This window comes from Artemia franciscana, chromosome 7, assembly GCF_032884065.1.
Source record: "Artemia franciscana chromosome 7, ASM3288406v1, whole genome shotgun sequence".
Lineage (NCBI taxonomy): Eukaryota > Metazoa > Arthropoda > Branchiopoda > Anostraca > Artemiidae > Artemia > Artemia franciscana.
In genome coordinates this window covers 37391914-37419703 of record NC_088869.1, presented here as the reverse complement: position 1 = coordinate 37419703, position 27790 = coordinate 37391914, and the positions used below count along the sequence as shown (strand labels likewise).

Sequence of the window (27790 nt, the reverse complement as noted above, 5' to 3'; positions counted from 1 at the left end):
GACAACTTTTTTCTCCTATATATATCTTGATATATGAGTGCACGTATGTTTTGAGAAAAAGAAAAAACATGTGGTAGCACCTTCCAGTAAAAAAAAAAAAAATACAAAAAACGAAAAACTATAGGAAATTGTGAAATACTTACCGACGGTTCCTCTTGATGTTTTATTGAAATGATCCCATACTAAATCCGTGTGGTCAACGACAAGATTTTGACGCAATTCTACAAGTTTGGCTACTGGATCTGAATGATGTTTCTGCAGCTCTCCGGCCGATATAGATAAATCATGCCTATTAGCCCAAAGCGAAAGCTAAAAAAAAGAAGAACTGCAATGAGCTGACTTCAAATGAGTAAAACTTTTTACTTTTTTAAGCTCTATCTAACTATGTAATATTTAAGTTCGTCCTTAACTTATTCTCTAGAGAGTATTTGATAATATTTTGGTATACATGAATTTGTGTTTAGATTTTTCGTTTGTTTAAATTGTTCTGAATCCCACTTTATTTTTTGATTAATCCAGTAAAAAAAAAAAATGACAAGAGATTTTCGTTGCAATAATCATTAGCTAGATCAGAAGACATCGTTTTTATTATTTACTAAGAAAATTAGGAGTTTTGTGCATGCAAATAAAAAGTAATTAAAAGTCAAAGCAACAAATATGCGACACATCAGAGGAGGCTGCCACAAACATGAACCTTCCAGCTGACCGTATTAGGGCATAATTCTGCATAATTTGGGCACATGACCATTAGGGCATAATTAGGGCATAATTCTGCCTTTATACGAAAAACAGAGAGGTTACAAATATTTAAGATATATGTTTCAGCTTATGGTTCACAAGCACTTCGTTTTTTTCTTTAAGAAAGGGAAAAATTATACCTTAGTAGACTTAGTAGAGGGTTGAAGGTGGTACCCCTCAACCTGAAAAAGGCTTATGCCAGCTTTACTTCTCACTCAGACTGTCTGTCTCAACTCTTTCTCCAATTGGCTATGGCTCTTAACTGTTTCATCACAGTCCATGAACTTGATTTTAATTTAAAGTTAAGATCCCCATAATAGTTTATAACTTCTGGCTCGATTAACTTTCATTTACTCACATACAGAAACTTTCATTTTTCTTTTGTACTTATATTATATATATTTAATATATATATATTATATATTATATATATATATATTATATATATATATATTATATATATATATTATATATATATATATAGTATATATAATATATATATATATATATATATATATATATATATATATATATATATATATTATATACTAGCTGTTGGGGTGGCGCTTCGCGCCACCCCAACACCTAGTTGGTGGGGGCGCTTCGCGCCCCCCCGCGCGCGTAAGTCGTTACGCGCCATATTAGTTACGCGCCATTGTAGTTGTGTCCCTATGTACCACCTGTGAATATAGATATATATATATATATTTATATATTATATATATATTATATATATATATATATATATATATATATATATATATATATATAATAATATATATATATATATTATATATATATACTATATATATATATATATGTTTTTAACTACGTAAAACTTGCGAATATACAACATTCTTTGCTGTCCCATTGTCTGTGCATATAAATAGATTTTCAGGTTTACCGACTCTTGAACATGCAACATATAATGGTCCATGGGAAAACAATCCGTATTCAGATCTATACCTCATGATTCTAATGATTGCCCTTGAGCTTTGTTGATGGTGATTGCTAATCGACCATTCCCTGTCCCGGTGTCCCGGTCGTCATTTACATCCCCCTGTTTCCCCCGGTGTCCCCGTTGTAGTTGTGTCCCTGTGTCCCGGTCGTCATTTATATTCCCTGTGTCCCGGTCGTCATTTGTATCCCGGTGTCCCGGTCTGTATATACATTCGTTTTTTAGTTTTGTTTTTCTCCTTTTTTTTTTCCTTTTTTTTTTCTTTTTTTTAGCTTATTTAGATTTTTAGATTTTTTAGTTTTTTTATTAGTTTTTAGTTTTTTTTTCTTTTTAGTTTTTTTGTCCCGGTCGTCATTTATATCCCCCTGTTTCCCCCGGTGTCCCCGTTGTAGTTGTGTCCCTGTGTCCCGGTCGTCATTTATATTCCCTGTGTCCCGGTCGTCATTTGTATCCCGGTGTACCGGTCTGTATATACATTCGTTTTTTAGTTTTGTTTTTCTCCTTTATTTTTTTCCTTTTTTTTTTTCTTTTTTAGTTTACTTAGATTTTTAGATTTTTTAGTTTTTTTTATTAGTTTTTAGTTTTTTTTTCTTTTTAGTTTTTTTGTAGTTTTTACCTTCTTTTTAGTTTTGTTAATTTTTTTTTTTACTTATGTCCTGGTCGTCATTTATACTCCCTGTGTCCCGGTGCTTTGTTGATTGCTAATCGAACATTCCTTTTGTCCTGGTCGCTTTCTCTTTGAGTGTCGTCATTTATTTTTTTCTTTTTTAGTTCTTTTAGTTTTTGCCTTTTTTAGTTTTTTTTTAGTTTTTTAGATGAAAATTTTTTTTAGTTTTTTCCTTTTTTTTTTTTAGTTTTTTTATTGGTTTTTACCTTTATGTTAGCTTATTTTTCAGTTTTTTCCTTTTTTTTAGTTTTTTTTTATTTTTTATTTTTTTAGTTTTTTACCTTTTTTTAGTTTTTTTAGTTTTTTTAGTTTTTTAGCTTTTTTACTTTTTTTATTAGTTTTTAGTTTTTTTGTAGTTTTTGCCTTTTTTTAGTTTTTTCATTTTTTTTTTTTTTTAGTTTTTTATTGGTTTTTACCTTTATTTTAGCTTATTTTTCAGTTTTTTCCTTTTTTTAGTTTTTTTTAGTTTTTAGTTTTTTTAGTTTTTTACCTTTTTTTAGTTTTTTTAGTTTTTTTAGTTTTTTAGCTTTTTTATTTTTTTTATTAGTTTTTAGTTTTTTTTGTAGTTTTTGCCTTTTTTTTAGTTTTTTTAGTTTTTTAGCTTTTTTATTAGTTTTTAGTTTTTTTTGTAGTTTTTGCCTTTTTTTAGTTTTTTTAGTTTTTTAGCTTTTTTATTTTTTTTATTAGTTTTTAGTTTTTTTTGTAGTTTTTGCCTTTTTTTAGTTTTTTTCAGTTTTGACGTCACCTGATCCAGTTTTTTCAGGTGACGTCACCTGATCCACGATCCACAGATCCACAGACAACTTATTTTTATATATTTAGATAGTTTTTTTTTTTTTACTTATGTCCTGGTCGTCATTTATACTCCCTGTGTCCCGGTGCTTTGTTGATTGCTAATCGAACATTCCTTTTGTCCTGGTCGCTTTCTCTTTGAGTTTCGTCATTTATTTTTTTCTTTTTTAGTTCTTTTAGTTTTTACCTTTTTTAGTTTTTTTTAGTTTTTTAGATGAAAATTTTTTTTAGTTTTTTCCTTTTTTTCTTTTTAGTTTTTTATTGGTTTTTACCTTTATTTTAGCTTATTTTTCAGTTTTTTCCTTTTTTTTAGTTTTTTTTTATTTTTTATTTTTTTTAGTTTTTTACCTTTTTTTAGTTTTTTTAGTTTTTTTAGTTTTTTAGCTTTTTTACTTTTTTTATTAGTTTTTAGTTTTTTTTTTGTAGTTTTTGCCTTTTTTTAGTTTTTCAGTTTTTTTTTTAGTTTTTTATTGGTTTTTACCTTTATTTTAGCTTATTTTTCAGTTTTTTCCTTTTTTTAGTTTTTTTTAGTTTTTATTTTTTTTAGTTTTTTACCTTTTTTTAGTTTTTTTAGTTTTTTAGCTTTTTTATTTTTTTTTATTAGTTTTTAGTTTTTTTTGTAGTTTTTGCCTTTTTTTAGTTTTTTTAGTTTTTTAGCTTTTTTATTAGTTTTTAGTTTTTTTGTAGTTTTTGCCTTTTTTTAGTTTTTTTAGTTTTTTAGCTTTTTTATTTTTTTTATTAGTTTTTAGTTTTTTTTGTAGTTTTTGCCTTTTTTTAGTTTTTTCAGTTTTGACGTCACCTGATCCAGTTTTTTCAGGTGACGTCACCTGATCCATCCACAGACAGACAACTTATTTTTATATATATAGATTATTTTTATATATATAGATATATATATATATATATATATATATATATATATATATATACATATATATATATATATATACATATATATATATATATATATATATATATATATATATATATATATATATATATGTATATATATATACATATATATATATATATATATATATATATATATATATATATATATATATATATATATATACTATATGAACTTTTTCAGGCTCTATTTTTCCGGGCTGAATTTTGTATGGGTCTGGTTTTGCTTGGGTTGAGTTTTGCAAGGTTAATTTTCAGAAAGAGGGTTGAAGGTGGTACCCCTCAACCTGAAAAAGGCTTATGCCAGCTTTACTTCTCACTCAGACTGTCTGTCTCAACTCTTTCTCCAATTGGCTATGGCTCTTAACTGTTTCATCACAGTCCATGAACTTGATTTTAATTTAAAGTTAAGATCCCCATAATAGTTTATAACTTCTGGCTCGATTAACTTTCATTTACTCACATACAGAAACTTTCATTTTTCTTTTGTACTTATATATATATATATATATATATTTATATATATATATATATATATATCTATATATATAAAAATAAGTTGTCTGTGGATGGATGGATGGATGGATGTGTGGATGGATGTGTCAGGTGACGTCACCTGAAAAAACTGGATTAGGTGACGTCAAAACTGAAAAAACTAAAAAAAGGCAAAAACTACAAAAAAAACTAAAAACTAATAAAAAAAATAAAAAAGCTAAAAAACTAAAAAAACTATAAAGGTAAAAACCAATAAAAAACTAAAAAAAAAACTGAAAAAACTAAAAAAAGGCAAAAACTACAAAAAAAAAACTAAAAACTAATAAAAAAAGTAAAAAAGCTAAAAAACTAAAAAAACTAAAAAAACTAAAAAAAGGTAAAAAACTAAAAAAAATAAAAAATAAAAAAAAACTAAAAAAAAAGGAAAAAACTGAAAAATAAGCTAAAATAAAGGTAAAAACCAATAAAAAACTAAAAAAAAAAAGGAAAAAAACTAATAAATGACGACACTCAAAGAGAAAGCGACCAGGACAAAAAACTAAAAAAAAAGGCAAAAACTACAAAAAAACTAAAAACTAATAAAAAAAATAAAAAAGCTAAAAAACTAAAAAAACTAAAAAAAGGTAAAAAACTAAAAAAACTAAAAACTAAAAAAAAAACTAAAAAAGGTAAAAACTAAAAGAACTAAAAAAGAAAAAAATAAATGACGACACTCAAAGAGAAAGCGACCAGGACAAAAGGAATGTTCGATTAGCAATCAACAAAGCACCGGGACACAGGGAGTATAAATGACGACCAGGACACAAGTAAAAAAAAAAATTAACAAAACTAAAAAGAAGGTAAAAACTACAAAAAAACTAAAAAGAAAAAAAAACTAAAAACTAAAAAAAAAAAACTAAAAAATCTAAAAATCTAAATAAACTAAAAAAGAAAAAAAAAGGAAAAAAATAAAGGAGAAAAACAAAACTAAAAAACGAATGTATATACAGACCGGTACACCGGGATACAAATGACGACCGGGACACAGGGAATATAAATAACGACCGGGACACAGGGACACAACTACAACGGGGACACCGGGGGAAACAGGGGGATATAAATGACGACCGGGACAAAAAAACTAAAAAGAAATAAAAACTAAAAACTAATAAAAAAAACTAAAAAATCTAAAAATCTAAATAAGCTAAAAAAGAAAAAAAAAGGAAAAAAATAAAGGAGAAAAACAAAACTAAAAAACGAATGTATATACAGACCGGGACACCGGGATACAAATGATGACCGGGACCCGGGACACAGGGAATATAAATGACGACCGGGACACAGGGACACAACTACAACGGGGACACCGGGGGAAACAGGGGGATAACCTGACAATCTATTTATATGCAAAGACAATGGGACAGCAAAGAATGTTGTATATTCGCAAGTTTTACGTAGTTAAAACCATATATATATATATATATCTATATTCACAGGTGGGACATAGGGACACAACTACAATGGCGCGTAACTATTATGGCGCGTAACGACTTACGCGCGCGGGGGGGCTTGGGGGGGGCGCGAAGCGCCCCCACCAACTAGGAGTTGGGGTGGCGCGAAGCGCCACCCCAACAGCTAGTATATATATATATATATATATATATATACTTTAAATATATATATATATATATATATATATATATATATATATATATATATATATATATATATATGTATATATATATATATATATAATATATATATATATATATATATATATATATATATATATATATATATATATATATATATATATATATATATATATATATGTCAATCTTTCTGAAAATTAACCTTGCAAAACTCAACCCAAGCAAAACCAGACCCATACAAAATTCAGCCCGGAAAAATAGAGCCTGAAAAAGTTCATCTAGCTCAAATCCCTTGAAACTGACAAAATCGAGCCCAAGTGTTCCATTTCAACCGAACCACCATTTAACTGAACCACTGTAACTGAATCACAGTGCATCTAAACTAACATGCAGCTGAACCACCATGCAACTGAACCACCGTGCAACTGAATTCCCGTATAACTGAGTCTTCGTGCAACTCAACCACCTTTAACTAAAGTCTCGTGTAACTAAACCCCCTTGCAACTGAAGCACCGTGTAACTGGACCACCATGCAACTCAACTAACGTGCAAGTGAACCACCGTGCAACTGAACCTCGTATAACTCAACTCTCGTGCGACTCAATCACTGTGCTTACATTGGATAAAACACAAGTTAGAATCTTTACATGTTCAACCTTGTTGGAATTGTTTCATTTTTAAAGTCATAATATAAATGACTGCCAAGATGATTAATAAAAGAAAGCTCTGTTTTATTTTTACAAAAACGAAGAAAACCGGAGGTCACAAACTCTTAAAGCCAGATTTATTTCTCCTTTTATTTATATACGCTAATGGGGTTTCACTTCGCCCTGTCACGGTCTACAGGTCTAGGCGTGACGTTTACCCCCCCCCCCCCCTTCTATCCCAAGGATATTTTCGCGGGTATTTTCAAAGAGGCGGTATTTCCCGGAGGTATTCTCCACAGGAGGTGTTTTTCCGGGGGAGGGGGGGCTGGTTGTCCTCCAATCACTTTTTACTTTTAAAAAGGTCACTAAGACTTTCGATTTCCAGTCAAACAATAAAACGTGATTAAAAAAAAAAAAACACAGTCCTCGGGGCAGGAGCTGTAGGTTATTGTAATTTACCCATTGTTAAAATTTAAGAATTTTATAGAAAAGATGGTCGCAAAAACTTAGGAGAAGGCACATTCGATTAAAAATTAATTTCAATTTTGAAAAACAAAAAGTAATTAGAGGACAATCAGCCTCTCCCTCTTAACCTCCATTTTCCCCCCAAATACATCCGATCACAATTTGAAGAAAAACCAACAGTTTTTTCAAAATAGTCTAAAGGTCAAATAACCATACCTCTGGGGTTACCAACCCCACAAGCAGCTCCTGGAACAACTGATGTAAGTTAAGCTAATTACTCAATGTTAACAAATAAGGTTTTTATGGAAAAAAATTTCTATGAACTTGGGGGGGGGGGGGTCTCATTCGATTGCAAATCAAAAGTTCCAGTGCACTTTTTAAGAGTTAAAAGTGACCTCCAAATACATCTTTTTTCCCCAAATATATTCGATTGATTATTTTGAGATGACCATTTTATTTAAAACAAATCAAAGGTTAAATAACTATGTATCCAGGGTTCACAACTCCAAACGCCTGGTGCAAGGGCTATAAGTTATGCAAGTTGCCTAAAATACCAGCAACATCTACAATGGCTGATGATATCAGCCATCACATCGTTCGGAAAATGTCTAGAAGCATCTTCAACTAAATCAAGAGGTACTATAAGCATACAGTTTTTCAAGACGACGTATCTGCAATGCTTCGGGACCAGCTGAGGGTATAAACCTGAGGGTATGAAGTTTTCTGGGCATGTTGAAGGAATGTTGAAAAAAGGTTGGAGTTCAACCAGTCCCCCTTCTCTATCCTTCTTAGCTGCAGTCTCCTCAAAGACATCTGATAAAAATTCGTTATCTAGATTGAGAAAGGTCAAATATTTTAAACACATATATTCATTACTTAACATCCAGAAAGGTCTGATTCATCTGAACAAAAAAAGAGAAATGAAATCCGCTTTAATGGTTTGTGACATCGGATATTCTCTTTTTTTGAAAAATAAAACAAAGTTTTTTTTTATGAATAATCTTGACTGGCGTTTATATCATGACTTTAAGAAACAAACAATTCCAAAAAGGTTGAACATGTAAAATTTCTAACCTGTGTTTTATCCAATTATATTGCTTCTTACTTTTAGACTACTGAAAAACTGATTTCAGTGGTTCAGTTGAACAGTGGTTCAGTTGCACGGTTGTTCAGTTACACGGGGGTTCAAAAAACGGGGATTCAGTTAATGGGGTTGAGTTGCACAGGGATTTGGTTGCACGAGGGTTTAGTTAAATGGGGTTCAGTTGCCTGGTGGTTCAGTTACACGAGGGTTCGGTTGCACAGGGGTTCGGTTATACAGGAGTTCAAGCTGCACAGTGGTCTTATTACACGGTGGGTCAGCTATAGGGGGTTCAGTTGCTTGTGGTTCAGTTACAAGCACACCAAGCCCAAGATAAGTTTGACTTGGGAATAATCAATCGAATCACCGCATGAAAATCGACCATCCAAATCCAAAAAAAAAAAATAAATAAATAAATCGTGCAAAATTCAGTACAAAAATATCTCCGAATTCAAAGGATACACAAAACACCAACTTCACATTTCCCTCTGGACAATTTTAAGTCATACCGACATACGCAGGGATCTCCCCACCAAATTTTGATCCGCAAGACCGAAGCCCTCCAGGATAACATGACATTTTTAACCCTAAAAAAAAAGATTTGATTATGTGTAGCTGGATCCCCTAGGACTATCTTTTGAGACTCGTACCTGTTGGGTTCAGACAAATCTCAGATGATCTAGTCAGAATGATTAGATAATAGGAAGAGTGTATAAATTAGCACAGATTTTGAAGTTTTTCTATGAGTTCTTTGGGTCAACTTTAAGAGAGGATTCTCTCAACATCTATTCAAACTTTGTCGAAGTCAAATACTGATTTGCGCATTTTTATAGGACTCTAGAAAGCCAGCCTCACAGATTACAGTTTTGCTTTTCAAGGAGAAATTGAAAGGGCACTCAGCCGCAAGACCTCTGGGTTTATAGGGAACGAGTTGAATATCACAACTACCATCATAATTGTCATTGCCATTACCTCCGTCGGGATCCACTGATATCTCCGTTGTGACCCCTAATAGTTCTTCGTTTTTTCCAATATTTCCTCTATCCAACCTAAATAATGATCATCCTAATGACGCACTACCCGAATGGTTAGGAACACCAAGACCTGAGCGTGATCCCTACGAACAGAGTTATTCACAGCTACACATTCCTTTTCTATAAAATAATGAACATGCAAATGAAGGTGGCAGGTCATAGATATGGTTCTGGTTACTAGAAGCAGAGCTGCAGTTGAATTTTGCCCAATGAAATTATCCCGGGGTTTAATATTCCGCGTGTTGATTTCTTCTTAGCTGAGTTTCTCAGGATTGAGCCAGGTATGTCCTCATAGTTTTTTTTTCGGGTGGGGGGGGGATTAAAATATTTAAATTAACATGGGACATATATGTAGAACTATAAAATCTCAAGATTTTGAGAAAGACTTAGACCTGAAGGCCTGCATAAGGGGTTTAAGGGTTTTAAGGATTTGATGCTACGTTTTTTATAATTGTTTCTATGTCAATTTTTTTCAGGAGTTTTGCATGGGTGGAACTTTGCCTGGTTAAAATTTTTGGTGAGTTGAACTTTACCCGGATTGAGTTTTGAGTGAATTAAGTTTAACCGTTTTCAATTTTGCATCGGCTATATTCGGCTGGATTGAGTTTTGATGGGTTGACTTTAGCCGGTTCAATTTTAATGGTTGAATCTGGCCTAAAACGAGCTTTGCTAAATGATTTGCACGGTTTAAAGATTCGCCGGTCAAAGATTGTCCAGGTTTCCAGGTTACTTAGGTAGCGCATTCAAACCTCAACCTTATAAAATCTTTGTTTAAACACCGTGCTGCACGTAAACGCACGATGCCGGAACTGCGAGCCATCAAATAAACATTTTTGATAATTCTGTACAGTAAGGATACGTTATAATTTCCGTCTGATATCCTTTGGCACTTTTAATCGCAAAAATCGTAATTTTGAGGGACGGAGTGGTATTTGCATTTGTAAACTATATTTCATAACTTAAAAAGAACAATCAGATCCGAAATTCCCGCCAGGACAAGCTGCTTTCTACATTTTTGCGACTGCTGGTTTGACATAATGGGCCCAGGGAAAAAAAAATATGGGAAACTCGTTGCTCAGTCCGGGGGTCGTAGACTACATAATCCTAACAGTTTACTTTACAATAAATTTATTTCACGAAGACCTTTTAATACTCAGCTTGCCTCGGTTTTTATATTCCTTAATTTTTCACGATTATATTTTTACCACGTGACTACCCTTGCTACAGCTTACAGTACTTGCATGTGTTTACAGCGTATGTCTTTGACTGCCTTTGCCCTGCAATACGTTACGAAGACAACTTACACCCTCTTTTGATGGATTGAGACAGTTTGCAATTTGAAGATATGTGAGAAAATAGATATAAAAACATAACAAATATACAAGAATATATGTGCCTGGAAATTCCGATAGGGACAGAGTAGCAGCGCAAATGTCAAAAATGTTGCCCATTGCTAAAAAAAAAAAAAAAAATATATTGTAGAAAATAAAAAAAAAATATTGAAAAACAAAAACGAAAGAGAACAGAATAAGGAAAGAATTTCTGAAAACTGATTTTAGTTACTGAACTCTATACATTATAGATAGCATAGATAAGATTTATTGCAAAAATCCAGTGGGTCATAGCCACGCCAGCCTACAAACAAAGCTCGAGGAACAAGATGCAACTTTAAATAATATAAGCCCAAAAAAAAGTTAACATTTTGAAAAAAAAAACAACAACCATAATAAAATCAATTCCTAATAGCCATAACAAACTCCCCCCTCAAACATGATTCCCTATTTTTAATCTCTAAGCGAAGAAATCACAACTGTCTAATAGGACATGCGTTTCTCTCAGCCATCCGCTCAATTAACCAGCATTCACTCCCAAACACTCGTCCAAAACATTCATTCCGCAACTCAGACAGCTCTTCATACTCGGCTACAAAATGAAATAAATTCTCACTCACACATCAACACACAGGCAAAAGTAAGGGGCGGCCGCCAGCCTAAACTTTCCCAAAAATTTTCTTCTCTCAACTAAATCCGAAGTATCCCCTCTTACCAACAACATATTCTTCAAATCCTCTCTATTCAACCCAAATTTTAAAATACCCCCCCATCACTCTTTAGCTTGGGAGTAAAACCTCAAAGACATAGATTGGTCCTTATGAGCTTGCCACTCTTGGATTTCCCGGGCGTCTAGGGTTCGCTGGACTTTCATCCATTGGGCCTTCTCCTTCATTCCACAGCTCCGAAAGGTCACAAAGGTCCAGCATTTTCTTGACCTGATTTGGCCACGAAACATATCTACCGTCCTTCAAACTCTCCAAACAAGCTGACTTAAGAAGCCAAACTTTAGGTAGCCTATTTATTTTCTCCAAAAATTTCACCATTCTAACCAATTTAACACTCCTACCACTGAACTAAATGGATCCTCCAAGCCTAAAATCTTTTAGAGGATCTTAGCTGAACTGCTTCTAACTTAGCTGCTATAGAGAAATTCCAAACCTCAGACCGCAATGTAGACAAGAAGCTACTTTTGTCTGGAAAACTCTTTTCTGAATCCTCACGTCAGCTAGCTTATTTTTCATAAAACTATCTAAATCATTAACAAACAAAGAGAAAATCTTAGGAAATAAAGTAAATCCTTGTTTCACACCCACATGAGACATAACCACCCTATAAAATTTTCCCATAACCTTCACAGCAAACTTCATTCTCCAATAGATATTTGCTATTATCGCTAAAAACAAGACGGCAAGCCTATTTCTAACATACTTTGAACTATCAACCTCCTATTTACCAAGTCAAAAGCACTTTCCAGGTCCGAAAATGCTACGAATAGTCAACCAACCCTCTAGCATATCTCCTTCTCAAATATATCCAAAGTAAAAATATGGTCAGCAGTGCTAAACGTCGACCTGAATCCCGCTTGCACCGAGCTATGTATTTCCTCCTTATTTAACCAATCTCTTAGCCTAAATTCCAGAACCTTGCAAAATAATTTACTTACCACATTCCTTACAAAGATAGACCTAAAGTTCATGTAAGTTCTTATTACCTTTCTTAAAAAGAGGCACTGCTACCGAAGTGTTCCTTGAGCGAGGCCAACAAACTTTCGCCACTACAAATGAGAAAATTGCGGCCAACATGGGTAAATCATAACAATATAATAACAATATTGGCTTTCCAGTTTCCTGTGGGATTTTTATAAGAAAAAACATATTTGTAACGGGTCTTGATTTGCAATTTGTTATAAATTAGGACATGGAAGCAACCAGTTTAAGGACCATCATTTTACGTTAAAATAAAAAAAACAAGTTTTTTTAACTGAAAGTAAGGAGCGACATTAAAACTTAAAACGCACAGAAATTACTTCGTATATGAAAGAGGCTGCTTCCTCATCAACGCCCCGCTCTTTACGCTAAAGTTTGACTCTTTCTCTCAATTCTTCTTTTTAAAACAGTAAAAAACTTTAGCGTAAAGAGCGGGGCGTTGATGAGGAAGCAGCTTCTTTAATATACGAAGTAATTTCTGTGCGTTTTAAGTTTTAATGTCGCTCCTTACTTTCAGTTAAAAAAACTTGTTTTTTTTATTTAATTTCTGAACGTTTTTGAATCAAATGCATGTTTTGATTTTGGCTCTCCGCAGAGGAATAATCAAAACGAAATTTGCATATTTTTCTTTTTTGGCTCAATGGCTTTCTCATAATTTTGATCGAATGATTTTGAGAAAAAAAGAGCGGGGGACGAAGCCTAGTTGCCCCCCGATTTTTTGGTTAATTAAAAAGGCAACTAGAACTTTTAATTTTTTACGAATCTTTTTATTGGTAAAAGATTTACGTAACTTATAAATTAGCTTACGCAAAAAACTTTTGTATTCTCATGTTTTTATTACATATATGAGGGGATTCGCCCCATCGTCAGTACCTCGCTCTTTACACTAAAGCTTAAATTTTATCCCAATTCATTAAGAATGACCCCCTGGATCACAGAAGCCGTAGAATAAGTAGTTGAAATTACTGAAAATACTTTAGCGTAAAGAGCGAGGTATTAGAAGGAGGTGAGCCCCTCATATGGGTAATAATTTCTGTTTGTTTTAAGTTTTATTGCTGTTCCTTACTTCCAGCTGAAAAAGCTTTTTCACTTTTATTTTTAATTGTTTTTTTTTTAAATAATGCTAGTAAATCCTGCTCTCCCTTCATGGAAATTTTCTTCTCCCATTACAAATTCTCGAAGGAAAGTTCCCCCAGCATATCCCCCTCTTCTCAACCCCTCCCCCAAACCAAAAAAATCCTCCTGAAAACGCCTGTATACTTCCCAACAACCATTACTATATGTAAGCACGGGTCAAAGTTTGTAACTTGTTGCCCCTCCTACGGGGACTGTGGGGGAGTAAGTCGTCCCCAAAGACATAGTTATAAGGTTTTTCGACTATTCTGAATAAAATGGCTATCTCAGAATTTTGATCCGTTGACTTTGGGAAAATAAATAGCGTGGGAGGGGGCCTAGGTGCCCTCCAATTTTTTGGTCACTTAAAAAGGGCACTAGAACTTTTCATTTCCGTTAGAATGAGCCCTCTTGCAACATTCTAGGACAACTGGGTCGATACGATCACCCCTGGGAAAAAGAAAAAAAAAACAAAAAAACAAAAAAACAAATAAACACGCATCCGTGATCTGCCTTCTGGCAAAAAATGCAAAATTCCACATTTTTGTAGATAAGAGCTCGAAACTTCTACAGTAGGGTTCTTCAATACGCTGAATCTGATGGTGTGATTTTCATTAAGATTCTATGACTTTTAGGGGGCGTTTCCCCTATTTTCTAAAATAATGCAAATTTTCTCAGGCTCGTAACTTTTGATGGGTAAGACTAAACTTGATGAAACTTATATATTTAAAACCAGCATTAAAATGCGATTCTTTTGATGTAGCTATTGGTATCAAAATTCCATTTTTTAGAGTTTTGGTTACTATTGAGCCGGGTCGCTCCTTACTACAGTTCGTTACCACGAACTGTTTGATCTTCCGGATTTCGGATTCCCTTTTTTGTAGTTTTTCTTATACATTTTTTTCTAAACATTTCAGCAATTCCTCTTTTTTTAGCAGCACTTGCAATCTGACCTACTGCTTTAGGATATACAACAAATATAACAATAACCAAATGTCATTTTTTTGTATGTGCAAACGACAACTCTCAAGGATTAGAAACCGCTGGAAGGTCTTTCGAAATGCATTATACCGTCGTAGACAGCTTTAAGACAGGTATTGCATCCCACAAGTTTTCTGATAAAAGTCGTCAATACAAAAATCAACGTGCTATTTTTATCGTCTACAGGCAGGGCTACTACAACTTCACAGCATCTTTATTCCTGAGATTGGGACCTTTGGAAAAGTAAATAGTGTCAAAAACTGCATTAGTAAAAATATTTTTTTTTACTTAACATCGTCCGCTATTTTTGAACCTCAGAAAGTTTTGCAAGTGAATCTTGAAATGTTGCTAATCTTCATGGGCTACCCTGTTTGCAGGGATCATAGCAGAAATTTTTGCCGATTTTAGGCAAAAATCCTGACGAAAAGACGACCATAAAATCTATCGCATTAGAATCAGAAGGCTTAGATTTATTGTAAATTGCGCTTGATTTTTGATACGCACAGATGTGTAAAGGAGAGAATAAGATTTATAAAACGAAGATGGATTTTGTTATCTACATTGTTTCAAATTGAATGATACCGCTGAATTTTTTTTCAATTTGATTGTACAAAGAGCCATGTTGAATATGAAGTAGAGATTTTAAAATGGGAATTAAGGTCACTTATTGTTGTACCAAAGCCAAAAGATTATTCGTTGTCTACAGAGACTTTGACCACAAGATTGTAAATAGTTGAAAATTTTTAGCAGTGATCAAACGTGCGGTGGTTATCACATTACTTATCAAACGATCTCAAATGAGAAAAATCCATCTTTCCTTACCTCGAGAAATTCACAGAATAGCTTTTTCTCTCCTTTAGGTTCAATGCTTTGATTCAGTTGTCCAAGATGGTCACTTGTCAATTTAATAGTACCAAGGGCAGCTTCCAGAGCATTTTCCTTCTGTTCAGACCACGGATCGAAGTTTTTGAAAAATATGCTAGTACAGACAAAAAATTATCATGGATATCAGGACATTTCTACATGGTAACTTGAATAGGATAGATTGAATTCTTATTGAGGAATGACTATCACCGTTGTATAATTCAAATCCAGTGCAAACACAGAAAGTATATTAAAAGACTAAGCCAAACTGACCAGCCATCAAAAATTCTTAAAGAAACTTCTTAAGGGAAATTCTGAAGGAAAAACAGAATTAGAAGAACATATACTAAAAAGCGGTAAGGACATAAAGAAAAATAAAAACAAATAAAAAGAAACGAAAATTGAAAAGTAACATCGAAGTAAAAAAAAATCAGAAATGAATAAACCCAATAAACGATGGAGATACTTCTGTTCAATCGAAAAACTAACTAAATTAAAGCGATGGTTAATTGTGACTAAACATGTGTAGTTTGATAATACTCATCTGTAATATTATTTGCTTTTGTCAAAAACACATAATTTTGGAATTCAACAGCCAGGGAATAAACTTGACGGAACTCTTAATTTATTCTCAATTTTCAAGACAAAATCATGACGTCGTTCCACGCAGAGGTTTCTGGGCTCTCTTTTTCAGAGCCTAGTATTGGAAACCCTATACTTTATAACTATTCAAAATTATATGGTTCCAAAATTATTGTGCTAAACGTGTAAAAATTGTAGCTTTAATAGTTTAACTGTTTTTCTTTTATTTATTACAAGGGAACGCAAGTTAACGAGTTATTTGGGCCTGAATTTGGTCTCTTATCCGCAAACATTGATAACCGCAACATTCCGTACTATTTGACAAAAGAATTCTAATTAGCAATGACCTAGAAGTCAAACAAAGTGTCCGTGAAGCAGCAGAAATAGATGGAATTTAAATAATTTTAAGTATAAAATAAAATGAGTTGTCAATCAATATGAACCCGTATTCGAAAGACAATCAAGACTAGCAGCAAAAACAGTAAATATTGCAATAAGGAATTGTTCCAATTTTTATTCAATTCGAATACAATGAATGAATAACCTTTTTATCAATCCTACCTGAACCAACAAGTTTTGAAGAATGCAACAATCTGAAGGATGCAACAAGTTTTGAAGATCTCCTCACTGTGAATAACAGTCGTTATGCGACATACAAACAAGCTTGCCTAGGTCAGCACTATCCAAAATTCCTAATGTAATGCGAATACTCTTCGTTCAGATTCTTGTTTTTCGACATCCTACCGATCCAAAAGGTCTCTGGAAAAGATTCTAAAACCAGTTGGCAGAGAATTTTATTCTGTATGCACAAAGAAATAATATATCTGAGAATACTGCAATCGACCGTGTTTATCGTATTAGTTCATCCAGGATAAATACGATAGGAACAGAAGGTCAAAACTTTAGTTTTCGGGTGGAATGATATAGAATGGATGACATTGAGACTTACGAAGATGGCCAAAAGATGGAATTTCTACATTCTAATTAGCCAGCAGCCACTTTAGAACGTATGTATCGGCTTCTACAAGAACAACAGATTGAAACTGTCATCAATATTTTACCCGGCTGCCAATGATCCTAACTGCGTTGGAAAAAAAGTTTCTTTCATAGATGGACCAGGCGGTGCTGGTAAACTTTTGTGTATAAAACCTTGTATCACATTCTTTGGTGCCAAAATTGTCAAATAAAATGTATGGCGTTTACTGGAATCGCGTCAACTCTCTTGCCTATTGAACAAACAACAGACAAGATATTTGGCATGAAAGTTCTGCTTTCAACAGATTCAGTTTCCAGCATAAAACCTGGCTCAAACTAAGCTATAGAATTAGCTTAAGCGAATGTTTTTCTTATGGATGAGACATCGATTTTTACCAAAGTATGGTTACAAAATAAGGATCAGTTGTTGCAGTCTATGGCAAATCCAAACTTAGCAATTTGAGGGGAAATTCTAGTTGCTGGGGGGGGGGGGGGGGATTTCCGTAAGTGCTTAACAATTCAACTCAGATGCAACTGTAGCGAAACTCTCAATTTGTCAATCCAAAACAACCACCTTGGAAGACTTTCAAAAATGGTTCCTTAGAAAAAAAAAAGTATCCGTGCAGATCCTGACCAGGAAGCAGTCGCAAATTACATCCTGAAAATTGAAAATGGAAATCTTCCGAAAACTGGCTTATATGAAATCAAACTACCTGAAGATATGATTTCTAGTGGTAATCCAATTGAGGAAGTATTTGGAGATTATCTTGGAAATCAAAATTACAATGTAATGAAGGAACGCGTTGTTTCAAGGAAGCTCTGCACAACAAATAAGTAAGTAGAATAAAAGCAAAAATTATCGATCAACTCCCAGGAGAATACACATCCTATAAAATTTATGATTCTACAAAGGCTAAATAGGAAGGAATTGAATTCACACCAAAATTCCACACCATGAGTTAAACAAAAAAAAAAATAATAATAATAATTATGCTTATGCGTAACTTAGATGTTTAAGAGTGTATGTGTAATGGAACATGCCTGGTTGTTACTGAATAACGTAATTAAGCAGAAAAAATAATTATATTAAAAATATTCTTATGGTTAACCAATAGAAGGGTATGTCAATAAAAAAGGAAAAAAATAACTTATAAACACGTGTGCAAAAAAAAATTCTTTGAAAGAAAAGTAAACACCCATATTAAAACCAAAGACGAACAGAAATAAAGTCATGTGATAATTCAAACTTAAAGCGGACAGAAATGACTATCAAAGAATAAATGAAGCCCAAAAGATACAGAAATTAAAATAAGCAATTACATCATACACAAAGATAACAGATACTGCTGTTATAAATAAATGAATCCTAAAACAAATAGAAATTAAAATGAATAATCCTAGTCAAACTCGAAAAGAACAAAAATTACAACCAAGAGAAGACCAAAAGACCTAAGTGTCATTTCTACTTTATTGAAGACGATTTGTAATTCAAGCAGTGTTTTCTTATTCATCATAACATCAACAACAAAACTAAAAAGAGTATTTTTCAAGGTTAATCAAGGTTCACAAATAAGAGTAGTGCTACCGCTCCCACTCCCTGCCTTTCAAAAACTATAAATGGCCTTATCATTTGTATTTCATTAAATACGAAATGTATTTTGAAAAGAATAGTTTTTATTTGTCAAAAAGTAAGCAAAAACAACACAAAAAGAAAGAAAATCACCATACACTTAAAGAACTAATTCTATTCTTGTATGTGGTAATTTCTGTTCTTTTCAGTTTAACTTGATTATTCATTTTACTTCCTGTTTGGTTTAGGATTCAGTTATAGGACTGCATGCTATCTTTATGTTTTATGTGATTGTTCATTTAATTCCTCTGCTTTTTGGACTTTAGACAAAAATAATAAAAAACAAGCGAAAAGCTATATTTTCTTTACCTTCCTTCAAAAGCTTCCCTTATTTTTCTGTACATATAGCACTCTACTAGAAGCCAAGGCGAATCAAACCACGTGACAGTTTCATATTCAACGGCAGCCGCTGATAGAAATTGTTTCCATAGAACTCTGTCTTCAGAATCCACTTCTATGGTACCAAGAGGCTTGTTGGTTTGAATTTCACTTCTCAACTGGGATAAGTGACCGATAATTTGTTTTAGGTCTTCCCTTGATTCCTATAAAGTTTAATACGGGTTACTTAATGGACAGTCCTACATATCATTCTTCTCCTTATCTTGCTAAGGCACAAACTACAAGTAATGGAAGTCCCCAACAGGCACCGCGAAAAGTTATGCCCAAAATCCAAGTTATTCTCTACACTCGAATTCTCAGGGGAAAATTCTCTGGTATACCTGTCTAATTTCAGCTAAGTGTAATCTAGAAAACCCTATTCGAGAAAGCCCATGAGGGAGGAACAGGGTAAGTTAAAGTGAAAAAACTCTCAAAAAGCTTCACACTGGTAAGGTAGTCAGGGAGATAAAGTGCAATGAATGGGGGAAAGGTTTCCTGGTGATCCAGGAAACCTCCTGGTGATCTCATAGGTTTCCCTATGCGCCACTAATGGATCTAAAAGAACTAAGGTCTAAGGCAAGGAGATAAATAATGTCCTTTTTGAAAAGGCTTTAGTTTCTAGTTATATTTTACTTATAAGTTCTATTCGAAAATAAAAAGTAGTCAGAAAAACACAATTCACCCACCTTCACATATGAGACAAAAATAAACATGAAAACTGGAGGTCAAGTAACTGGATATTAAAATTTTCTCTCAAAATTTTGATATGGTGGGTAGGAGAGATGCAAAAAAGAATACGAATTCAGCATATTTTCTTATCATCTGATAAGCGAATCAATAATTACAGTTAGGTAATGGTATAAAAAAAACTTTAATATCTGATACATAAAATACATTTTTCTTACCCATACCCCTAAGACAAAAGATTTAAAATAATTTGTTTGGTATAATAATTATCTGCTGACACAAAATGACATTTCAAAACACTAGATGTAAACACATGGCTTAATTAATATACATGAATAATAATAATAAACAGTAATATACCTTGCCAAACCTTGAAGCCAGCACTTCCCTTTTTCTGTACAGATAATCAATAAGCTTTGTTAAAATTATTGGCATTCTGTCTTTTACAGTTTTGTATGCAAAGCTCCTAGAAACAAAAATGTACATTGTCGTAACACCACTAAAACAACATTGTAAATGCAAAAATGAAATATTAAGCACTCAAAAACCTATCTAAAAAAAGAAAGGGTAAATATAAAAAATCTTTAAATTTGATCCAAAGGAAGATCTTCCAAAGACTGAAGATTATGAAAAGAATTAATTAAGTACAAACACTTTTCAGGCTCAGCCTATTTTGCCAATTTTGTATTTAAAAACCATATGCTTCGTGCCAAATTCAGCTTAGAATGAAAATTGAAGAAAAAAATAAAAATCATGCCAAATAGAACAAAGACAAGCATGATTATGCCAAAGGTGCAATACTCAAATTTTGTCCCATTTTTGTTTTCTGTACAGCCAATTATAGTCTATTGCAAGAAAGTGGTAAGTGCCAAATTGCTGTAGGTTTTACAAAAGCATGGAATCTCAGCCAGGAATAATGGATATGAAGTTACATTAGAGTAGTTTCTATATACTTCTTGCCTTGGGGAAAAAATTATACCCTTAACTTGCCCTTGAGCAAGATGCTACAGTGTCCAAATTGAATAGGTATTTTATCTAAAGCTTTTTGGCTAGGCTTTTGCTTCTTTCAGCTAAACTCCTGGTTTTTAATTGAAAGTAGAACTTGAAGTTGTCTAATATCTAACAGAGCTAAAGATATATGACAGCTCTCTGGCCTAATTGCCAAAATATCTTAATAAAAATATAAATGCACAAATTTTGAAATCCATGAAAGGATTATTTTGCCATGGGTCCAAAATGATATTGTATATTGTTACTTGTCGTTTATGCTTTTAATTAATTTAAAAAAAAACTTTTTCTGCAAAACAAGTTTTTCAAAGAAAAGTAAAGAGCTCCATTAAGCTAAGAATGAGCAAAAATGAAGTCAAATAATCTTCCAGGTGTAAAAGTGCCACTAATTACTGTCAATAAATAGATTAAGCTCAAAACAAACAGAAATTGCAATAAATAACCAAGTCAAACTCAAAATGAGCAAAAATTAACATGAGTAGGGCTGATACCCCCATGTCTTCTGAAGACCAGAACACAATTTACACTTTGCTAAGAAAAACAAAAAACAAATGACTGTGGATTGTCAGTCTGATTGACATATTCTGATACTTATTCCTTACAGTTTTGATAATTTCTTATTTGTAAAAGCAAAAAAAGTGAAAACATTTCAAACATATTTTGCTTTTACTTAGTGCAAATTGTGTTCTGGTCTTGAGAAGGCATGGGGGTTATCAGCCCTACTCATGTTAATTTTTGCTTGTTTTAAGTTTGACTTGGCTATTTATAGTAATTTCTGTTTGTGTTGAGTTTAATAGTACTAGTCTTATTGCAGTTACACAAGATAAAATTATAGGAATGCAACCTGACAAAGCTTTTGGTGAAATCTATCATAAAGTAAAATAATTTTCTTATGAGTGTAGCCTCACTGATGACCTCACTGATGACCTATTGCAAAATTTTGAGAATTCTGGTTCCTTATGTAAAAGACAATACTGTGTACAGCAAGTAGCTTTCTCCTTATGTGACTTTGTTACCATGTTTACTTTAAGAAAAACCAATCTTGCTGAAGTGAAAAAATCAACTAAAGATGCTCTCAGAAGGGATTATTTTCTTGTGATCCACATATTTTGCTCTGAGTCTGAAAGCAGCTTTATGAATGTTCTTCCACTGATTGAGTAAATCTCTCCATTGAATGTTAATTTGCCACACTTCCTTGAGACTAGCCAACTAGCTAGTGTAACAGTGCATTATAAAGAAGCTTACATTGATCAACCCTTATTGGCTTTATAAACAGATCTTGTGAGAAGATATAGGATTGACTCTTAAGGCAATAAGCCAAAAGATCTCTTTGGCAATAAGCCAAAAGATCTCTTTGAACTTCACAATTGTCTTAAGGCAGTGTCAATAGCATATTCTGAAATTTTTAAAATTATACAAGTCTTCATTACTCTGCCTATCACAATGGCTAGTAATGAGAGATTCTTTTCTGCACTATGACAGATTAAAACCAATTTAGGAACAACAATGGGTGACAAAAGGCTCAGTGATCCAAAGTTGATGTTATCTGAAAAGACTCTAATGAAATTGTTAGGTTTTGATGCTAATGTTGATATTTTTGGATCAACATTGATCCAACACAAGGTTGAGTCTATGAGCATGGCAGTGAATTTTAATTGCATGCAGTGCAATTGCTTTACTGGCTTTCACACCTGAAAAGTGGCCACTCACAACAAGGTTGGTATTTTTATAGGAAAATTGAAAAAAAAATCCCTCTCCCCCAATTTGGGATGTTGAACAGTAAATTTACACCTCCCTATCCTAAATTGTCTTGAATCGACACCAATTGTTAAGTCTAGATTTTCCTGTAAATGCTCTCGTTGTTCTTGTATAGCTCCTTTTTGTTTTGTTTTTTCCATGTTTTTCTAATCTTTTTATATGTTGATTCAAGTTAACCCCCCCCCTTCTTGATAAAGCCTTTTGGTTTTAAAGTCAAAATATTTGCTCTTTGATTGTTGGTACAGTTTATTTTTCTGTCCTATTAACAAATCTTGTCCTTTCTTCATATTCTCATTTTGTTAATATCTTTGGTGTGTGAGATTAGGTACCATCCTTCAAAATTCTTATTGATTCTTTGAATTGTCCTTTTTATATAATATATTTTTCTTATATATCCTGAAATCATAAGGAATAATTGGTCTGGAATTCAAAATTAGTAAATTTTTTGCAGTTTATGTAATTGACTTGCCAATAAAGTGAACATACCACTTGATGTTTTTTTTATGTTCTTTACAAATATAATAATTGCTTCTACTGCAAATTCAAACTTAAGCACTTTTTAACCTAACTCAACTAACCTTATTATAAATAATTTTAGCACTGAGAAATGTAGCATTATTTTTGGTAAAATTCTAGTCCATTGACTTCTTGCTATCTTGAAAAGTTGTTGGGCTAGAGAATTGAAACTTTCAGGGATGTGTCTACAGGCTAAAGTATATCCCGGGAAGTTATTTTGAGATCCCTAACTATACCCCTTCCCCCTCCTCTATATAATGCGGTTTTTTATGCATTACAGCTTATATTTTGGTCAAATTTGATCCTATATTACTATTAATAGTGTGAATCCTTGCTTACCTTAGAAAAATTCAACTTTTCACTGTTTTTTAAGCTACTATATTCCATAATTAGTTCACCGGCATTAAAAAATAATTATTACCTTTTATGGTATAGTTAAAAATGGAATGTAGGCATTTAAACGCACCCCCTGTTTGAAACGTCTTATCTTTAAATGGCTTTTCACAGGGGTAATACAGATGAGACTTTGAACTTTTAAGGGGCTTCTCACTCAAGATTATGATTTGTTGCTACAATTGGGTAAGGTTTATGTTATATGTGTGTCAATAACATTTATTTTGTAAATCATAATGGCATAGAGAAAGTCAATTTCTTTAAGAAGGCCCAATAATGATTCTTAGAAACCTGAAGAGAGGCAAAACAAAAATTTAGTGGTAAAATAAACACAAGTCCTAAATACATGATTTACATAACCGTAACGGATACGCTCTCTTTGGGGGAGTTTGGGGGGGGGGGGGTAATTTGAAAAAATTAGAAAGATGTATTTGTAACTTACAAATGGGTGATCATATCTTAATGAAGTTTGATATTTAGAAGAATCTTGTGCTTCAGAGCTCTTATTTTAAATCCCAACCAGATCTAGTGACATTGAGGGGAGTTGGATGGGGAAACCGGAAATCTTGGAAGACGTAAAAATTGAGGTATCTTTATCTTGCAAATGGGTGGTCGGATTTTAATGAAACTTGACACATAGAAAGATCTTATGTCTGAGATGCTTAATATAGATGCTTATACAGAAATTACTCTGTATATGAAAGGGGTTTTTCCTCCTCAATGCCCTGCTTTTTATGCTAAAGTTTGACACTTTCTGGAGAACTTACTTTTTAAAATAGTAAAACACTTTAGCATAAGGAGCGGGGTGTTGAGGAGGAAAAGTCCCTTTCACATACGGAGTAATTTCTGTTCATTTTAAGTTTTAATGTTGCTCCTTACTATCAGTTAAAAACACTTGTTTTTTTTTTTATTTAATTTATACCATAGTTTTAAAAATATACATTAAAAATTATCAAAATAAACCAAAAATAAGCAATTGATAAACATTAATTACAACACAACTATCCAGAAAAGAAGTTTTACAAAGGAAAGTAAAGAACCATATTAAACTTATTTTGATAACACATGGAAAGGTAATTACGAGTGACATAACAATTCCCCCAGAAGCCAGAACAGCTTTCCGGGATCTGAAAGGAGCTTTTGATGAAGTTATAAGGTAATTTAGCATTCTTATTTTTAATATATTTGTGGAAAATTTATAATGACGGAAAAATCATTAAAGACTGCTTACAAATCCATAAGTTGTTCATAAGTCTTCTTTGTGTTTGTTGAGTTGAGAGATCCCATCTAAGACAGTGTCAAATAACACAGTTGAGGAGGTGTAAAATGTGTTTTGAAAATATAGCGGGGGGGATTTGTTGTTCTTTTTCAAAGAAAACACAAATAAAGGCATTTTCAATGAAAATATTAAAAAAATCTAGAGGGGGAGTATGGGGCGGTTACCTTGTCCCTCCTGTAATTGACACCACTGGCCTCAGATTTGTGTTTTGCCTCTCTTCAGGTTTTTAAGAATCATTATTGAGTGCAATCAACAGAACAACAGAATTTGCGATCACTATATGTCACTTGGTTAATATCAAGTGCCATAAAAATGGATAATTCAAGTGAAAACAAAGAAGTAATGTTAAATTTTTCAAAAATTTCTCACAAATATATTAAAAATAAGAATGCTAAATTACCTTATAACTTCACCATAAGCTCCTTTCAGATCCTGAAAAGCTGTTCCAGCTTCCGGGGGAATTGTTATGTCACTCATAATTACCTTTCCATGTGTCATCTGGTATTTAAAAGAGTAATTAATGTGGAGTTCAAATATTGAGAAGACTGTTTGATTTAATGAGAATGTAAATATGTGGGAGGTTGTGAGAAAATTAATACAATATTTTCCCATTAAATTCAAATAGGCTAGGAAAAAACAAGCCATATCCAGGAGGGCTAAAGGGTATGTACCCTATCCAAAACCTTTCTCCAACTCGTAAAAACGTAACAAAACAAATATAAACAAGTCTTTCATGTGTTTCATAGTTTTTGTTTTATAAAGATTCCTCAAAAAAATCTTTAATACCCCTTCCCTTTTGGAAATTTCCTGGATACCACCCTATGAAAGATATTTAGAAATGTGAAAAATACCAGTTTTCAAATTTTAAGGGCTGTGTAACATTTCTAAACCTTCTATATTGGTAAAACGCCAACAATTGGGAGAAGGGATTGTTGAAACACAAATATTCAATCAACAAAGTCATAGTTTGCACCAAAGGCCTGAGAATTTTGATTCTGCCTTGGCCCAACACGTGCAGAATAACCCTCACCACTTCATTTTGTTTGAAAACACTTCCATTATTCAGAGGTCCTTGTAGAAATATTTGCTTGATTTTTGTCTTCATAATTTGCGACAGGCTGACAAAATTCTCATTTTCTCTACTATTTGATTTTTTTTCATTAATTATATATTTTCCTTTCCTGGTTTCTCACAAAACATTGAGCTTTAAATATTATAGGAATGTCTTGAAGCTTGTCTTAAGTTTAATATGGTTCTTTACTTTCCCTTGTAAAACTTCTTTTCTGGATAGTTGTGTTGTAATTAATGTTTATTAAGGGCTTATTTTGATAATTTTAAATATATATTTATAAAATTATGGTATAAATTAAATAAAAAAAACAAGTGTTTTTAACTGAAAGTAAGGAGCAACATTAAAACTTAAAATGAACAGAAGTTACTCCATATATGAAAGGGCCTTTTCCTCCTCAACATCCTGCTCTTTACACTAAAGCCTGTTTTAAAAAGTAAAGTTAACAGAAAGTGTCAAACTTTAGCATAAAAAGCAGGGCATTGAGGAGGAAAAACCCCTTTCATATACAGAGTAATTTCTGTATAAGCATCTCAGACATAAGATCTTTCTATATATCAAGTTTCATTAAGATCTAACCACCCATTTGCAAGATAAAGAAACCTCAATTTTCACGTCTTCCAAGATTTCTGGTTTCCCCATCTAACTCCCCTCAATGTCACTGGATCTGGTTGGGATTTAAAATAAGAGCTCTGAAGCACAAAATCCTTCTAAATATCAAACTTCATTGAGATCTGATCACCCATTTGTAAGTTACAAATACATCTTTCTAATTTTTTCAAATTAATCTCCCGCCCAAACTCCCCCAAAGAGAGTGTATCTGTTATGGTTATGTCAATCATGTATTTAGGACTTGTGCTTATTTTTCCTACTAAATTTCTGTTTTGTCTCTCATCAGGTTTCTAAGAATCATTATTGGGCCTTCTTGAAGAAATTGACTTTCTCTATGCCATTATAATTTACAAAATAAATGTTATTGACACACATAACATAAACCTTACCAAATTGTAGCAACAAATCATAATTTGAGTGAGAAGCCCCTTAATCAAAGCCTTATCTGTATTACCCCTGTGAAAAGCCTTTTAAAGATAAGACATTTCAAACAGGGGGGCGTTTAAATGCCTACATTCCATTTGAACTATACCATAAAAGGTAATAATTGTTTTTTAATGCCAGTGAACTAATTATGGAATATAGTAACTTAAAAAACAGTGAAAAGTTGAATTTTTCTAAGGTAAGCAAGGATTTACACTTTTAATAGTAATATAGGATCAAATTTGACCAAAATATAAGCTGTAATTCCCAAAAAACTGAGTTATATAGAGGAGGGGGAAGGGGTATAGTTAGGGATCTCAAAATAACTTCCCAGGATATACTTTAGCCTGTAGACACATCCCTGAAAGTTTCAATTCTCTAGCCCAACAACTTTCCAAGATAGCAAGAAGTCAATGGACTAGAATTTTACCTTATTTTTTCAAAATGACAGAGAAAAGATGGTGCTGAGAAAACACAGTATTATTTTGTCAGAAACAAGCAATAACTCATATTTTAAATGAAAATTTGTCATTTTGAATAGCTCAAAAAATCCTTAAATTTGAATATGTGGTAGAACCAATTATTATATTTGTAGATAACATAAAAAAGGCATCAAGTGGTATGTTCACTTTATTGGTAATTCAATTATATGAACTGCAAAAAATTTACCCACATTTTGATTTTTGATTTAAAGACATTTGAAGAAACAAAATGCATGCATAGGCCTAATAAAAATGCTTAGATTGCCTTAGTTGCAACTTAGGGTAATTGATTTCCAATTTCATAGTGACTTAGAGAAGTAGATCTACCCTTTATAAGATGCACTCAGTGCACATGGTATAGCAGTTTCCAGCTCAATGGAGCGAGTTGTTCTTTCTATTTCCTCTGTATGAGACTCCATGGCCATTTTATCATGCTTATGGGCTTCAAAAATAATTGCGGTTAGACTTCCCGTCCATAGGGTGCATTCCGCGTCGCAATATGGAACCCACCCCTATATAGCTAATGATGGTTTTTTTTTGGTGGTCACGTGACGTCGATTAGCATGGTCGAGTGATTACTAAA

The 27790-nt window shown here is 32.8% G+C and overlaps 1 protein-coding gene across 3 annotated transcripts; it reads right to left on the bottom strand.

Moving 5' to 3' along the window:
* LOC136029231 (damage-control phosphatase ARMT1-like) lies at positions 1-27683 on the bottom strand. 3 transcript variants are annotated; one of them, XM_065707452.1, is made up of 6 exons: positions 27535-27643; positions 25022-25119; positions 20028-20133; positions 18912-19144; positions 15374-15530; positions 1-309 (listed from the first exon to the last, which is right to left on the bottom strand). In XM_065707452.1, exons 2-6 carry the CDS (start codon positions 25117-25119, stop codon positions 16-18), a joined length of 888 nt encoding a protein of 295 aa, XP_065563524.1. In that variant the 5' UTR covers positions 27535-27643; the 3' UTR covers positions 1-15. The 3 variants fall into 3 exon arrangements, with proteins under 3 accessions (XP_065563524.1, XP_065563523.1, XP_065563525.1); XM_065707451.1 differs by lacking the exon at positions 25022-25119 and having other exon boundaries at positions 27535-27683; XM_065707453.1 differs by lacking the exons at positions 25022-25119; positions 27535-27643 and adding an exon at positions 23012-23098.
* Positions 27684-27790: the final 107 nt, after the last annotated feature.